Source organism: Oncorhynchus keta, chromosome 5 (genome assembly GCF_023373465.1).
Source record: "Oncorhynchus keta strain PuntledgeMale-10-30-2019 chromosome 5, Oket_V2, whole genome shotgun sequence".
Taxonomy (NCBI): domain Eukaryota; kingdom Metazoa; phylum Chordata; class Actinopteri; order Salmoniformes; family Salmonidae; genus Oncorhynchus; species Oncorhynchus keta.
The window spans coordinates 30,057,525-30,076,364 of NC_068425.1; the positions used below are offsets into that span (position 1 = coordinate 30,057,525).

Below are 18,840 nucleotides of genomic sequence, written 5' to 3' on the forward strand. Positions count from 1 at the left end.
CGCATTTAAAATTAAAATAAAAATATTGAAGCCGAAATGTAAAATATTAATAATTTTTTTATAATTGAACTGAAACCTTTTCAAACTTAATTTAAGACATTTTAAGACGTTTTAAGGCCTTTAAATCAGATAAATGAATGTAATACTTTTTAAGCCTCTTTAAGGACCCGCGGACACCCTGACATGGGATACCCATGCTGTCACCCATGAGAAAGGAATGAAAGAGTGACTCAGACAGATGATATAAAAGACAGGAGGCCTGGATGTCCCTCTGAAATTAAACCAGTGAGAAATACAGGGCTTTTTCGGCTTTCAATGGGAAATTTCCCCTATTCTTTTCCTGGGGCTTTAGAAATGACACCAGATGCCTGTTCCTGTTTAAAAAGGGCCATGTTCTCAGTGGGGTCCTGATCTGTCAGACACACAGGGACCAGAGAATACCCAGGGGGACAGAGGAATGGACTGACTGGGCTGAGGGCCCGCTGGAGGGGAAGTCCAGAGTCAGACAAGCGCTCTCTCTCTCTCTGCAAAAACAGTCTCTTTCCCTTTTGGTTCATCTCTCTCTGTGCTTTCTGCTCTCAGTGTGTGTATCTCCTCTCCAGCCGGTCTCTACTATGCCTTTAAGTCAGGGCCTTAGCCTACAACTGGAAGTCTAGACTCTGTAGTATGTGACCTGCCTCTCTTCTCTCTCTCACATCACCTGACCTGTAATGGAATCTAGAGACTATGAGGGGGATGGAACAGGCAATCTAGAAACAGGGAGAGGACAGCACAGTCGATCTAGAAACAGGGAGAGGACAGCACAGTCTATCTAGAAACAGGGAGAGGACAACAGTCGATCTAGAAACAGGAGAGGACAGCACAGTCGATCTAGAAACAGGGAGAGGACAGCACAGTCGATCTAGAAACAGGGAGAGGACAGCACAGTCGATCTAGAAACAGGGAGAGGACAGCACAGTCTATCTAGAAACAGGGAGAGGACAGCACAGTCTATCTAGAAACAGGGAGAGGACAGCACAGTCGATCTAGAAACGAGGAGAAGACAGCACAATCAATGCAGTTGCCTTCCAGACTAGAGAAGATGGGAGAGGAATGTAGAAAGTGAGGGAAGGAAGGAGGTAGAGAGGGAGGGCTGTGGCTCCAGTGCTGCAGGCTCATTGGTGCAGGTGGAGATGGAGAGAGAGCCAAACGGAGGGATACTTCACTCAGCAGCCTGATAATACCCCTCCAGCCCTCCAGTCTCAGCTGCGCCTTACTGGGGCTTGGCTCACAGAGCTCCATGCTAGCTAGCTACCAATCACTGGGGCTATTGTTAGGGCTGAGAGAGAAAGAGAGAGGGGGAGGGGGAATAGGGGGTAAAAGAGAAAGAGAGGAGGTAGAGCGAGAAGGGTAGAGATGGAGAGAGAGGTTTGGAGGGGTAGAGAGAGAGAGCGTAAGGAAGAGAGAGGGAGGTAGAGAAAGAGACTAAGAGGTAGAGAGAGAAGGAGAGGGGGAGAGAGAGAGAGAAGAGAGAAATAGATATGAGAAGGAGAGGGAGAGAGAGAGAGAGAGAGGGATACTTCACTCAGCAGCCTGATAATACCCCTCCAGCCCTCCAGTCTCAGAGAGAGCTCCAGAGCTACCAATCACTGGGGCTATTGAGGGCTGAGAGAGAGAGAGAGAGGGGGAATAGGGGGAGAGAGAGAGAGAGAGAGAGAGGGAAATAGATATGAGAAGGAGAGGGGGAGAGAGGAAAGGAATGAGAGCAAGCCAAGTTTAAACAGGAGGTGAAAACAACAGACCAAAAAAAGGACAGACGACCCCCCTCACACACACTGGTCCTCTTGGCTTGACCCCCCTCACACACACTGGTCCTCTTGGCTTGACACTGATGGAACCCCTTGTAAACTATGGAGTTAATCAAAAGTGTGTTAGGCTGACTGACTGGCTGTCAGGTGGGGGGCCCTGCTCTAAGGGGCCCTGCTCCACACAACCACAAACCTAGCAGTGTGACCAGCCCCCTTCTCCCAAACCTCCCACTCATTCACACTCTCCCTCAGAACACACGCATGCACCACGCACACAAACACACACACCTCACAACGCCACTTCGTCTGTCTCCTGGAGCCAATAAGGATGTCATCAGTTCTGATCTCAGACAAGAGGAAGTATTGATATACAATAAGACACTGGACTTCCATCATAGACATTGATACACACGTATCCACAGATATACAAAGAGCACATCACACTGACACAGTGACACATCACACACACTGACACACTGACACATCACACACACTGACACTGTGACACATCACACACACTGACACACTGACACACTGACACATCACACACACTGACACTGTGACACATCACACACACTGACACACTGACACATCACACACACTGACACACTGACACATCACACACACTGACACTGTGACACATCACACACACTGACACACTGACACATCACACACACTGACACACTGACACATCACACACACTGACACTGTGACACATCACACACACTGACACACTGACACATCACACACACTGACACACTGACACACATCACACACACTGACACATCACACACACTGACACATCACACACACTGACACTGTGACACATCACACACACTGACACACTGACACATCACACACACTGACACATCACACACACTGACAGTGACACATCACACTCAATGACACACTGACACATCACACTCATTGACACAGTGACACATCACACACACTGACACATCACACACACTGACACATCACACGCACTGACACACTGACACATCACACACACTGACACAGTGACACAAAGTCAGATTCTACAGCCACAAAGTCAGATTCTACAGCCACAAAGTCAGATTCTACAGCCACAAAGTCGGATTCTACAGCCACAAAGTCAGATTCTACAGCTACAAAGTCAGATTCTACAGCCACAAAGTCAGATTCTACAGCCACAAAGTCAGATTCTACAGCCACAAAGTCAGATTCTACAGCCACAAAGTCAGATTCATACAGCCACAAAGTCAGATTCTACAGCCACAAAGTCAGATTCTACAGCTACAAAGTCAGATTCTACAGCCACAAAGTCAGATTCTACAGCCACAAAGTCAGATTCTACAGCTACAAAGTCAGATTCTACAGCCACAAAGTCAGATTCTACAGCCACAAAGTCAGATTCTACAGCCACAAAGTCAGATTCTACAGCCACAAAGTCAAAATTGGCTACAGAAATTAGCTTTTTGTTTTTATTTTAATGTGAAGGTTAGGCATAAGGTTAGCAGTGTGGTTAAGGTTAGGGTTCAAATCTAATTTTAAGAAGATACATTGTAGAAATAGGTGAGGTTTAGCCATATTGATGACTTTGTGGCTGTGGAAGGTAGTGACAACCAGAAAAAGACATGCGTACACACAAACACACACACTCCTGTACCTCTGTGATGATGAAGAAGTCATCTCCGGGGTCTCCCTGTACCACGATCTTCTCCCCGTCCTCAAACTGGACTGGCTCCAGAGAATCAGCTACAGTCAGACGCTCCCACTTGTCCAGAGACTCTGCAGGGGGACAAGAGGGTCAACAACAGAGACAAACACTAATATTAGGCCATACGAACACACACACACACACACACACACACACACACACACACACACACACACACACACACACACACACACACACACACACACACACACACACACACACACACACACACACACACACACACACACACACACACACACACACACACACATTCCTATGTTGAGAGGCAGGCCCTCAATGCATACTTGGGTTAGTGTGTACTGTAGTCAGTCAATGGTTTGAGGTTTCATCACACAAAGATCGGACTATTAGATGATATCTTTAATACAGTTTGCGGGAGAAGACTGTGTCCAGTATGATTGGTGCTGAGTGTTAGAATGTAGGTGACTACACTTCAGTGTAGGGAATATCCAATTGGCTTATTGACAGAGGGGAAATAGGAAGGCACTGTCAGTGCTGATTTCTACTGGTCCCTATGCAGCAGTGTTGGGGAATAAGTGTGTGTGTGTGTGTGTGTGTGTGTGTGTGTGTGTGTGTGTGTGTGTGTGTGTGTGTGTGAGCGTCCCCCACTGTGCTGGCCACAGTAGATAATGGCTCTTGTTTAAACACTCATATGTAATTGGGGCAACTCCCCTCCTTCCTACCTCACACTAATCCACTCACTCAGCAAGAGACATTACCTCCCTCCCATCTCCTCCTCCTCTCCCCATCTCTCCTCTCCCTCCCATTCTCCCTCCTCTCCCCCGTCCCTCTTCTCCCCCGTCCCTCTTCTCCCCCTCCCTCCCTCCTCTCCCCCCATCTTCCTCCATCCCTCCTCTCCTCTCCTCTCCTCTCCTCTCCATCTCCCTCCTCATCATCTCATCTCCCCCCTCCCTCATCCTCCCTCCTCTCCCCCATTTTCCAAGTAAAGAGACAGGACTAACAGCCACCATTCATAGTGTATGACCACATCAGGGTGTGTATACTGTGTAGCAGTACAGTAGCATTTCAGTAGAAGGCTACACAGGGCTCTGAAGGAGTGATTCAGCAGAGTGGATGTTTCTAGAAGGTGAGGGTATTTTCAGGTCTTGGCAATAAAAAGGTCTTATACTTGGAAATGCGCTGAGTACATGAATGCAGAATTCAGCCATATATAGTATAGTGAACCATCACTGACAACCACATTTACTAAATTTAACTCCAATATTATTATCCAATTCATAGGTTTACCTTTCAAGTTAAGGGTTATGTGAGTTGTGTGGGTGAGCTGCGGCTCCATACCTATCCCAAAATGTAGCCCTCAACTTAACCATTCCGAATGAATGCCTAAACTTAACCTTCAACATTTGACGTTTACGGACAAGCGTCTGGTTCTGCAGTGGGACTGTGAGAGCTTGTTGTGTGTGGGCGTTATTGGCACGGCAAACACATTGCCAAAGCAAGTGAAGTAGATAATAAACAGAAGTGAAATAAACAATACAAATTAACAGTAAACATGACACTCACAGAAGTTCAAAAAAATAAAGACATTTCAAACGTCATATAATTCACACAGTGTTGTAACGATGTGCAAATAGTTAAAGTACAACATGGAAAATAAATAAACATGAATATGGGTTGTATTTACAATGGTGTTTGTTCTTCACTGGTTGATCTTTTCTTGTGGATCTGTGCAGCTCAGTTTCCACCTCATTTTGTGGGCAGTGTGCACATAGCCTGTCTTCTCTTGAGAGTCAGGTTGAGGCCTTTCTCAATAGCAAGGCTATGCTCACTGAGTCTGTACATAGTCAACGCTTTCCTTAAGTTTGGGTCAGTCACAGTGGTCAGGTATTCTGCCACTGTGTACTCTCTGTTTAGGGCCAAATAGCATTCTAGTTTACTCTGTTTTTTTGTAAATTCTTCCCAATGTGTCAAGTAATTATCTTTCAGTTTTCTCATGATTTGGTTGGGTGTAATTGTGTTGCTGTCCTGGGGCTCTGTGGGGTCTGTTTGTGTTTGTGAACAGAGCCCCAGGACCAGCTTGCTTAGGGGACTCTTCTTCAGGTTCATCTCTCTGTAGGTGATGGCTTTGTTTGGAAATCGCTTCCATTTAGGTGGTTGTAGAATTTAACCGCTCTTTTCTGGATTTGGATAATTAGTGGGTATCGGCCTAGTTCTGCATTACTTGGTGTTTTAAGTTGCACACTGAAGATATTTGGTGTTTGTCCCATTTTGTGAATTATTGGTTGGTGGGCGGACCCCTGACCACACAACCATGAAGGGCAATGGGTTTGGCATGAATTGGTATGTCAAATTTTATGTTCCTTTTGATGGCATAGAATGCCCTTCTTGCCTTGTCTCACAGATCGTTCACAGCTGGAAGTTACCTGTGGTGCTGATGTTTAGGCCGAGGTATGTATTGTTTTTTTTGTGTGCTCTAGGGCAACAGTGTCTCGATGTGTCTCTCTCTCTCTAGACCACATGTCAAACTCATTCCACAGAGGACCGAGAGTCTGCAGGTTTTCACTCCTCCCTTGTACTTGGTTGATGAGTTAATCTTACTAATTACTAAAGAACTCCCCTCACTTGGTTGTCTAGGGCTTAATTGAAAGGAATAAACTAAAACCAGCAGACACTAGGCTCTCCATGGAATGAGTTAGAAACCCCTGCACTAGACTATTGTATCACCATAGTGAGATCCTCTAGAAGATGTTGAAGTAACTAACAGCTAACACAGTGGTAATGTGAACCAGTCTCCTCACAGTATCATCATTTCACAATCTGCAGAGCCTTCACCCCACTTAACTAACCCCCTTCACTGGGGGCACACTGGTCATTGGGTGTGTGTCTGGGTAAAAGAGAGAGAGTGTGTGTGTGTGTCTGCCTGTGTGTCTGCCACCAGAGAGCATGTTATTCTCTTCCCCTTTTAACCCTAAACAACATCAAGGGATTGTACCCAGTTTTGTGGCTGTCGCCGAATTCAAAGACAAACAAAAACACTCCTGCCTCCATCCCTTCCTCCCTCCCTCTCTTCCTCCTCCTCTTTCTCCCTCCCTCTCTTCCTCCTCAAAGGAGGGAGGAGAAAAGAGAGGGAAGAAAAGAAGTTTGAAGAGAGAGGTGGGCGTTTGAATACGGGCCTCGTTGGGGCCGTAACAGGAGGTTCATGGGGGAAAAGAAAATGAGAGGAGGATAGAGCTGAGGAGGAGGAGGAGGAAGAGGAGGAGGAAGAGGAGGATGAAGAGGAGTAGGAAGAGGAGGAGGATGAAGAGGAGGAGGATGAAGAGGAGGAGGAGGAGGAAGAGGAGGAGGAGGAAGAGGAGGAGGAAGAGGAGGAGGAGGTGGAAGAGGAGGATGAAGAGGAGGAGGAGGATGAAGAGGAGGAGGAGGAGGAGGAGGAAGAGGAGGAGGAAGAGGAGGAGGATGAAGAGGAGGAGGAGGAAGAGGAGGATGAGGAAGAGGAGGAGGAGGATGAAGAGGAGGAGGAAGAGGAGGAGGAGGAGGAGGAAGAGGAGGATGAAGAGGAGGAGGAGGAGGAAGAGGAGGAGGAGGAAGAGGATGAGGAAGAGGAGGAAAAGAGGCCCTGTGTGTTTACTCAGCCAGATAATAACCCCACACAGGAGGCATGTCCTCTACACACACACACACACACACACACACACACACACACACACACACACACACACACACACACACACACACACACACACACACACACACACACACACACACACACACACACACACACACACTGCAACAGGGTCACAAAAGGGAAACTGCCCTGTGCCCCTTTTGACAGGATTGGGGGAGGGTCAATTCTACAAACATTTTTGAATCAATAATAAGCCCTAACCCTTCCTTTTGATTGCTATGCCAACGTAAAGCACCCACACCGCTCCCAAAAATCGTCTGTCCTCAGTTGCAACACTCACTAGCGAGTTCCAAACTGCCTCTAGAAGCAACGTCAACACAAGAACTGTTCGTCGGGAGCTTCCTGAAATGGGTTTCCATGGCCGAGCAGCAGCACACAAGCCTAAGATCACCATGTGCAATGCCAAGTGTCGGCTGCAGTGGTGTAAAGCTTGGTCCATTGAAATCTGGAGCAGTGGAAAAGTTTGGTGGAGGAGGAATAATGGTCTGGGGTTGTTTTTCATGGTTCAGGCTACAGACCCCTTAGTTCCAGTGAAGGGAATGACATTCTAGACCATTCTGTGATCCCAACTTTTTAGCAACAGTTTGGGGAAGGCCCTGTACTGTTTCAGCATGACAATGCCCCCATGCACAAAGCGAGGTCCATACAGAAATGTTTTCTTGTCGAGATTGGTGTGGAAGAACTTGACTGGCCTGCACAGAGCCCTGACCTCAAACCCATCCAGCACCCTTTGGATGAGTTGGAACGCTGACTGCGAGCCAGGCCTAATCGCCCAACATTAGAGCCTGACCTCACTAATGCTCTTGTGGCTGAATGGAAGCAAGTCCCCGCAGCAATGTTCCAACATCTAGTGGAAAGCCTTCCCAGAAGAGTGGAGGCTGTTATTGCAGCAAAAGGGGGACCAAATCCAAAATAATGGCCATTATTTTGGAATGAGATGTTTGAGGAGCAGGTGTCCACATAGTTTTGGTCATGTAGTGTATCATGAAAGTAGGTCGAGAGAGAGATAGACCCTCACATCACATACACACTGTAAAGACAGAGAGATAGACCCTCACATCACATACACACACATCACATACACACTGTAAAGACAGAGAGATAGACCCTCACATCACATACACACTGTAAAGACAGAGAGATAGACCCTCACATCACATACACACTGTAAAGACAGAGAGATAGACCCTCACATCACATACACACTGTAAAGACAGAGAGATAGACCCTCACATCACATACACACACATCACATACACACTGTAAAGACAGAGAGATAGACCCTCACATCACATACACACTGTAAAGACAGAGAGATAGACCCTCACATCACATACACACTGTAAAGACAGAAAGACTGTAAAGAGAGATAGACCCTCACATCACATACACACAGAGAGATAGACCCTCACATCACATACACACTGTAAAGTCAGAGAGATAGACCCTCACATCACATACACACTGTAAAGACAGAGAGATAGACCCTCACATCACATACACACACATCACATACACACTGTAAAGTCAGAGAGATAGACCCTCACATCACATACACACTGTAAAGTCAGAGAGATAGACCCTCACATCACATACACACTGTAAAGACAGAGAGATAGACCCTCACATCACATACACACTGTAAAGACAGAGAGATAGACCCTCACATCACATACACACACATCACATACACACTGTAAAGTCAGAGAGATAGACCCTCACATCACATACACACTGTAAAGACAGAGAGATAGACCCTCACATCACATACACACACATCACATACACACTGTAAAGTCAGAGAGATAGACCCTCACATCACATACACACTAAAGTAAGAGACCCTCACATCACACACTGTAAAGACAGAGATAGACCCCATCACATCACAGAGAGATAGACCCTCACATCACATACACACTGTAAAGACAGAGAGATAGACCCTCACATCACATACACACTGTAAAGACAGAGAGATAGACCCTCACATCACATACACACTGTAAAGACAGAGAGATAGACCCTCACATCACATACACACTGTAAAGTCAGAGAGATAGACCCTCACATCACATACACACTGTAAAGTCAGAGAGATAGACCCTCACATCACATACACACTGTAAAGTCAGAGAGATAGACCCTCACATCACATACACACTGTAAAGACAGAGAGATAGACCCTCACATCACATCACATAAAGTCAGAGAGATAGACCCACACATCACATACACACTGTAAAGACAGTAAAGTCAGAGAGATAGACCCTCACATCACATACACACTGTAAAGACAGAGAGATAGACCCTCACATCACATACACACTGTAAAGTCAGAGAGATAGACCCTCACATCACATACACACACATCACATACACACTGTAAAGACAGAGAGATAGACCCTCACATCACATACACACTGTAAAGTCAGAGAGATAGACCCTCACATCACATACACACTGTAAAGACAGAGAGATAGACCCTCACATCACATACACACTGTAAAGACAGAGAGATAGACCCTCACATCACATACACACTGTAAAGACAGAGGGCTAATCAAGTTGGACATTTCAAAGTGGAAATGACAGATTTCAGAATCCTTTTTAAACCTCAAATACACTACAAGTTGTACATTTCCTGCACTGCATTATCCTGCAACAGGATGATAGAATGACGATCCTACATCTGTGTGACTCCACAAACTGGACCTACAGTGTTATAAGGTTCTGTGGGTCTGTGTTTAAAAAACACCTGTATGTTTCTGTAAGTGTGTGCATGTATTTGTTTGGTCCTAATGTTTTGTACACTCAGTGTATATATTTACATTCCAGACTCTGACATTGCTCATTTTGATGTGTATTATTTTTTGCTGATGTGTGTATTGTTGTTTTATTGCTCGGTATTGCTGCCCTGTTGGAGCTGTTGGAGCTAGAAACACAAGCATTTCTCTGCACCTGCAGCAACATCTACAAACCGGTGTAACCAACCAATACACGTTGATTTGATTTAATATATAAACACACAGGTACACACACATAAAAACACAGGTACACACACATAAAAACACAGGTACACACACATAAAACACACAGGTACACACACATAAAAACACACAGGTACACACATATAAACACACAGGTACACACACATAAAAACACACAGGTACACACACATAAAAACACATAAAAACACACAGGTACACACACATAAAAACACACAGGTACACACACATAAAAACACACAGGTACACACACATAAAAACACACAGGTACACACACATAAACACACAGGTACACACACACAAAAACACACAGGTACACACACACACATAAAAACACGCATACGCCTCTCATATCAAATGCAATCTCCAACAAACCAACATGTACACACACGTATGCACGCATACGCACACACACACACTCACCGAGGATGGAGACCTTGCTCAGGAACTCTTCGTACATCTTCCTCTTCCTCAGTGTGCTACCCTGTAGAAGAGAAAACAGAGTTAGAACATGTAACAGGAGACAGGAAACAGAATACAGAAGCAGAAGGCAGAAACAGGTGGACAAGGAGAGAAGGACAGTTACATAAGCAGCTCCAACAACAGTTCTAAAACATGGGCTTTAATGGTGGGCCACTGGGCCCATTAGTGGGAACAGTACCGTGCAGTAGGTGGGAGGTGTAAAGCACTGTGTGTGTGTGTGTGTGTGTGTGTGTGTGTGTGTGTGTGTGTGTGTGTGTGTGTGTGTGTGTGTGTGTGTGTGTGTGTGTGTGTGTGTGTGTGTGTGTGCTTGGCAAATTATTGTGCCCAAACACTCAAAGAGGGGGTGAATGGAGAAATGTCAGCCATTAAGGAAATGATAAGTATGTGTGTTACATTATACCTCATTGTAGATGTGCAATATCTCCTCGTACTTGAGGTGTGAACAACAGTATCAGACAATATCACACTGTGCAGTAGCTGTGACCACCTCACCCAGCCACATAGTAGGGGACTTTCCTTCATTCTGACTTCACTGTGATCAACAGGTGCTTTCTGACAAGTCTAGACCCACTCTGCTACACTACGCTCCTATTTACATCTCAGTGGGCAATGAGGGAGATGAGAGAGAGGGAGAGGGAGAGAGAGAGAGAGAGAGGGAGGGAGGGAGAGAGGAGAGGGAGAGGAAGAGGGAGAGAGAGAGAGGGGGAGAGAGAAAGGGGGAGAGAGAGAGAGAGAGCGAGGGGAGAGAGAGAGAGAGAGAGAGAGAGAGAGAGAGAGAGAGAGAGAGAGAGAGAGAGAGAGAGAGAGAGAGAGAGAGAGAGAGAGGGAGAGAGAGAGAGAGAGAGAGAGAGAGGGAGGGAGGGAGAGAGGAGAGGGAGAGAAGAGGGAGAGAGAGAGAGGGGGAGAGAGAAAGGGGGGGAGAGAGAGAGAGAGAGAGAGAGAGAGAGAGAGAGAGAGAGAGAGGGAGAGAGAGGGAGAGGAGAGAGAGGGAGAGAGAGAGAGGGGGAGAGAGAAAGGGAGAGAGAGAGAGAGAGAGAGAGAGAGAGAGAGAGAGAGAGGGAGAGGGGAGAGAGAGAGAGAGAGAGAGAGAGAGAGAGAGAGAGAGAGAGAGGGGGAGAGAGAGAGAGAGAGAGAGAGAGAGAGAGAGAGAGAGAGAGAGAGAGAGAGAGAGAGAGGGAGACGAGAGAGAGAGAGAGAGGGAGAGAGAGAGAGAGAGAGTGAGAGAGAGAGTGAGAGGGAGACAGAGGGAGAGAGAGAGAGAGAGAGAGAGAGAGAGAGAGAGAGAGAGAGAGAGAGAGAGGGAGAGGGAGAGGGAGACAGAGGGCGAGAGAGAGAGAGAGAGAGAGAGAGACAGAGAAAGAGAGAGAGAGAAAGGGAAGGAGAGAGAGAGAAAAAATAGTCTAAAAAGATTGACAAAGAGAGCTGGAGAGAGAGAGACGGCGTCACCCCAGTCTGCTCCCAGGCAGCAGCAGCATTACGTTTGCATATGGAAATTATACAGTGATTCAAGACCAAGGGTGTCTTTAGTCTGGAAGTGTCTGATGAGGCCTGCTGCTGCTGCTGCCTCTAATTTAATATAATTTCATATTTTCTCTTAAAAGGGGAGAAATGTTCCCAAGCGAGTGATGCATTGATCTCCCAAGAGTAAACAGCTTGATTAAAGGAATTCTCTGGCTCTCGCCATCCACTCCCTCCTGGGTGTGTGTGTGTGTGTGTGTGTGTGTGTGTGTGTGTGTGTGTGTGTGTGTGTGTGTGTGTGTGTGTGTGTGTGTGTGTGTGTGTGTGTGTGTGTGTGTGTGTGTGTGTGTGTGAGAGAGAGAGAAAGCGAGAGTGTGCGTGTGTGTGTATGTGTGTGTATGTGTATGTGTGTGTGTGTGTGTGTGTGTGAAAGTGAAAGCGAGAGTGTGTGTGTGTATATTTGTGTGTGTGTGAGAGAGAGGGAAAGTGTATGGGTGTGTGTGTGAGTACATGTGCGTAGTGAGTAAGTACGCGTGTGCGCATGTGTTTGCGTGTGTAAAATACAGTCTGTTTTTAGTTTTACATTTTACATGACATTTTTCTGCTACCCAGACAGCCAGACAGCTTGCTTCATGACTAACATGTTTAAAGTTTTGACTGAAAACCTATTAGGAAAATCAAACCAACGTCTCAGTACTGAGAAATAGATGGTGAAAGACAGAGCGTTCTCCACTCACCGGCAGACCACACTGATGCACCAGACCATAGAATTAGGAATTAGAACACGAGACCCTGTTGTAACGTTCTACCCATGTTCTCCCAATGTTCTACCAGGGCCCAGGAGAGCAGCAGACACCCCTGGAGGGCTTAAGAGCTTAGCTTGCTTACATTTCCCTGCATGTTGGCTGACTCATGGGGTTGGGAGGGTGAGAGCTGGTCTGGAACAGGTTAATGTCATCAAACTCTGGTCCCAACATGGACACATGGATGGAGACAAGGGAATGTCTTTCTGGATGGAGTCAAGGGAATGTCTTTCTGGATGGAGTCAAGGGAATGTCTTTCTGGATGGAGACAAGGGAATGTCTTTCTGGATGGAGACAAGGGAATGTCTTTCTGGATGGAGACAATGGAATGTCTTTCTGGATGGAGACAAGGGAATGTCTTTCTGGATGGAGTCAAGGGAATGTCTTTCTGGATGGAGACAAGGGAATGTCTTTCTGGATGGAGACAAGGGAATGTCTTTCTGAATGGAGACAAGGGAATGTCTTTCTGGATGGAGATAAGGGAATGTCTTTCTGGATGGAGATAAGGGAATGTCTTTCTGGATGGAGACAAGGGAATGTCTTTCTGAATGGAGACAAGGGAATGTCTTTCTGGATGGAGACAAGGGAATGTCTTTCTGGATGGAGACAAGGGAATGTCTTTCTGGATGGAGACAAGGGAATGTCTTTCTGGATGGAGACAAGGGAATGTCTTTCTGGATGGAGATAAGGGAATGTCTTTCTGGATGGAGATAAGGGAATGTCTTTCTGGATGGAGACAAGGGAATGTCTTTCTGGATGGAGACAAGGGAATGTCTTTCTGGATGGAGACAAGGGAATGTCTTTCTGGATGAGACAAGGGAATGTCTTTCTGGATGAGACAAGGGAATGTCTTTCTTTCTGGATGGAGACAAGGGTATGTCTTTCTGGATGGAGACAAGGGAATGTCTTTCTGGATGGAGACAAGGTAATCTCTTTCTGGATGAAGACAAGGGATTGTCTTTCTGGAGTGAATGTCAGTCAGTTCAGTCAGGTGCTGTAGGTTAGCTCCTCTTTCTGTTGACCATGCCTTAGCCATCCTTCACTCTGCATTTCACTTCGCCTGTGAATTCCTGCTCTTTATCCACCTCTGTCTTGGGTGGAACCAGCCTGAGGTGTGGCACATGGCCAGCCAACCCATCCACTGTAATATCCATCCACCTACATTGCCTTCATCTTTGTCCAACATGAAACCCACAGGCTTCTCTCTCTCTCTCTGTTTCTCCTTCGGGACACACTCTTTCCACTCCATTTCGCCTGGTGGGCAGTGCTATACGTCATGGTGGGAGTGGGGTTTCAAAGTCCAAGGCCTGTCCGATGCACTTCCACATTCAGCCGATAACCCTTTATTTCAACTAACTACAGTTAGTGGCTGGAGCAGTTTCCCCTAAAGTGAACGACATGTAACGTCAACTTTTGCTTGCTGGCCAATCAGCTACACCAACGATGATACCAAGCCAATCAGCTACACCAACGATGATACCAAGCCAATCAACTACACCAACGATGATACCAAGCCAATCAGCTACACCAACGATGATACCAAGCCAATCAACTACACCAACGATGATACCAAGCCAACCAACTACACCAACGATGATACCAAGCCAATCAACTACACCAACGATGATACCAAGCCAACCAATTACACCAACGATGATACCAAGCCAATCTGCTACACCAACGATGATACCAAGCCAATCTGCTACACCAACGATGATACCAAGCCAATCTGCTACACCAACGATGATACCAAGCCAATCAGCTACACCAACGATGATACCAAGCCAATCTGCTACACCAACGATGATACCAAGCCAATCTGCTACACCAACGATGATACCAAGCCAACCAACTACACCAACGATGATACCAAGCCAATCAGCTACACCAACGATGATACCAAGCCAATCTGCTACACCAACGATGATACCAAGCCAATCAGCTACACCAACGATGATACCAAGCCAATCTGCTACACCAACGATGATACCAAGCCAACCAACTACACCAACGATGATACCAAGCCAACCAACTACACCAACGATGATACCAAGCCAACCAACTACACCAACGATGATACCAAGCCAATCTGCTACACCAACGATGATACCAAGCCAATCAACTACACCAACGATGATACCAAGCCAACCAACTACACCAACGATGATACCAAGCCAATCAGCTACACCAACGATGATACCAAGCCAATCAACTACACCAACGATGATACCAAGCCAACCAACTACACCAACGATGATACCAAGCCAATCAGCTACACCAACGATGATACCAAGCCAATCAACTACACCAACGATGATACCAAGCCAATCAACTACACCAACGATGATACCAAGCCAATCAGCTACACCAACGATGATACCAAGCCAATCAACTACACCAACGATGATACCAAGCCAATCAACTACACCAACGATGATACCAAGCCAATCAGCTACACCAACGATGATACCAAGCCAATCAACTACACCAACGATGATACCAAGCCAACCAACTACACCAACGATGATACCAAGCCAATCAGCTACACCAACGATGATACCAAGCCAATCAACTACACCAACGATGATACCAAGCCAATCAGCTACACCAACGATGATACCAAGCCAATCAGCTACACCAACGATGATACCAAGCCAACCAACTACACCAACGATGATACCAAGCCAATCTGCTACACCAACGATGATACCAAGCCAATCAACTACACCAACGATGATACCAAGCCAACCAACTACACCAACGATGATACCAAGCCAATCAGCTACACCAACGATGATACCAAGCCAATCAACTACACCAACGATGATACCAAGCCAATCAGCTACACCAACGATGATACCAAGCCAATCAACTACACCAACGATGATACCAAGCCAATCAGCTACACCAACGATGATACCAAGCCAATCAACTACACCAACGATGATACCAAGCCAATCAACTACACCAACGATGATACCAAGTCAATCTACTAAACTTACCTGAATGACATATAAGAAACTGATCATGACCAGATGTAATCTCATTTCACTGCGATTGGTTCCTCAGCATGCAATAATACCTGTATACTGTCAACCACTGACATGAATGATTTGGGTAGCTGGTTTAATTACAAACAGTTCCTCTGATGGGTTTGTATGTCCTTGGTCTTAGGGGGTCTATACATGAGGCTGTCTTTCCCATATTATCGTATACCCCAGTCTCATTACCTTGCCTGAATGATATCTCTCAACTTTAAACAATGTGAAATTCAAATACAACATGATTTGTTTAGCTTCTTTCTGGTCTGTGGCTGGATTCAATTATAAACATAACGTGTATTCAGTGATTCCATTTGTTGACATTATGTTTGTGGCTCCCTGATGAAACAGTAACATCTATTACTGTAGTTAGACTTATGCCAGGCATACACTACACGACTTTCTAAATCCTAACATCGCTGAGCCTCTCATAAACAACCATCTTTCCTGTATTTGTTTGTCTTGCCAACGTAAACGATGTGGCACAGTACAGGGGTCACACACTACAACATTCTTCACTTGGTCGTGAGGATTCTCCATACCACGCTGCCTTGCCAAAACAATGATGTGATACAGTGATGATGTTACTAGATTAGCTAGAATGAGCTGTGGCTCATAAACATTTCAGTCAGGCATTCATGCTTGCCATAAAGAGTTGAAATACTTAGCCAATAACTTCCATGTTGTATTGAATAATATTACTTGAGAACTTCTGAGCTGTAACAATTTCACTTTGGCTTTGATTTAGTGTAAACAAAGTTAAGGACAAATGCATAGCAGTAGTAGGGCGAGTCATCACTCCTGTCTGAGACTCAGTACACACATTCTGGGTGATGAGATACCATACCATTAAGAATACTATATGTGATAGAGCCTCTGCCGAGTCCACAACAACCGGATGCTGGAAAGATGTTAAGGCTCCTTTTTGTTAATATTCTCATCCAGACCAGCACCGAGGGGATCTACGTTTATTTACTCCTGCTACGTTAGTTTATGTGCAATACAACCTCATCGTCTCCCTGGCGTCTTCTCTGGAGACCTCTCATTGGCTATTGCTGAACACCGTTCTCAAAACCTGTCGTTGTACATCTCACACTAGAAGAGCATTGCAGATTTTGTGCCGATAAAATCAAACAGGTTTGAAAATATCAGGACGTCTGGGACGCTCAAAGACGGGATCAGTAGCCCTCAGATTACATCTCTGACCCGCTCACATTAAACCCACTCACATTAAACCCGCTCACATTAAACCCGCTCACGTTAAACCCACTCACATTAAACCCACTCACATTAAACCCACTCACATTAAACCCGCTCACGTTTAACCCACTCACATTAAACCCGCTCACATTAAACCCGCTCACATTAAACCCGCTCACATTAAACCCGCTCACGTTTAACCCACTCACATTAAACCCACTCACGTTAAACCCACTCACATTAAACCTGCTCACTTTAAACCCACTCACATTAAACCCGCTCACATTAAACCCACTCATTAAACCGCTCACATTAAACCCGCTCACATTAAACCCGCTCACATTAAACCCGCTCACATTAAACCCGCTCACATTAAACCCACTCACATTAAACCCACTCACATTAAACCCACTCACGTTAAACCCACTCACATTAAACCCGCTCACTTTAAACCCACTCACATTAAACCTGCTCACTTTAAACCCACTCACATTAAACCCACTCACATTAAACCTGCTCACGTTTAACCCACTCACATTAAACCCGCTCACATTAAACCCACTCACGTTAAACCCACTCACATTAAACCCACTCACATTAAACCCACTCACATTAAACCCACTCACATTAAACCCACGCTCACATTAAACCCGCTCACATTAAACCCGCTCACATTAAACCCGCTCACATTAAACCCACTCACATTAAACCCGCTCACATTAAACCCGCTCACATTAAACCCGCTCACATTAAACCCGCTCACATTAAACCCGCTCACATTAAACCCGCTCACATTAAACCCACTCACATTAAACCCACTCACATTAAACCTGCTCACATTAAAAGAGAGTCGGTGACGTCCGCGGTCTCTATGGCATCAAATCAGCCTCTAAAGTCCATTGCGTGCAAGATGGCGCTGTCGAGCAAGATGAAACATCATTGAGCTAGCAAAGTCGAGAGTCGAGAGCTTAGAGGATGTGTCCTGCGAGCAGAGGATGAGTGCGGAGAGCGCACAGACCAGTCGAGAGACAGAATGTGGTTGAGCGAGCAGAGGATGAGTGCGGCCAGCGCACAGACCAATCGAGAGCCAGAATGTTGTTGAGCGAGCAGAGGATGAGTGCAGCGAGTACACAGACCAATCGAGAGCCAGAATGTTGTTGAGCGAGCAGAGGATGAGTGCAGCGAGTACACAGACCAGTCGAGAGCCAGAATGTTGTTGAGCGAGCAGAGGATGAGTGCAGCGAGTACACAGACCAGTCGAGAGCCAGAATGTTGTTGAGCGAGCAGAGGATGAGTGCAGCAAGTACACAGACCAGTCGAGAGCCAGAATGTTGTTGAGCGGGCAGAGGATGAGTGCAGCGAGTACACAGACCAGTCGAGAGCCAGAATGTTGTTGAGCGAGCAGAGGATGAGTGCAGCGAGTACACAGACCAGTCGAGAGCCAGATTGTTGTTGAGCGAGCAGAGGATGAGTGCAGCAAGTACACAGACCAGTCAAGAGCCAGAATATTGTTGAGCAGGCAGAGGATGAGTACAGCGAGTACACAGACCAGTCGAGAGCCAGAATGTTGTTGAGCGAGCAGAGGATGAGTGCAGCGAGTACACAGACCAGTCGAGAGCCAGAATGTTGTTGAGCGAGCAGAGGATGAGTGCAGCGAGTACACAGACCAGTCGAGAGCCAGAATGTTGTTGAGCGAG

At 46.1% G+C, this 18,840-nt stretch overlaps 1 protein-coding gene across 1 annotated transcript in view; it reads right to left on the reverse strand.

The window, feature by feature from the left end:
* Nucleotides 1–18,840, reverse strand: part of LOC127930119 (cAMP-dependent protein kinase type I-beta regulatory subunit-like) — a gene marked incomplete at its 5' end in the record, with an annotated part of 160,991 nt that overhangs the window by 42,253 nt on the left and 99,898 nt on the right. Inside the window, 3 exons of the mRNA XM_052519511.1 lie at nt 1,994–2,000; nt 3,436–3,557; nt 10,582–10,642. Coding sequence (XP_052375471.1) covers nt 1,994–2,000; nt 3,436–3,557; nt 10,582–10,642 — 190 coding nt within the window. The remainder of the gene's footprint in view (nt 1–1,993; nt 2,001–3,435; nt 3,558–10,581; nt 10,643–18,840) is intronic.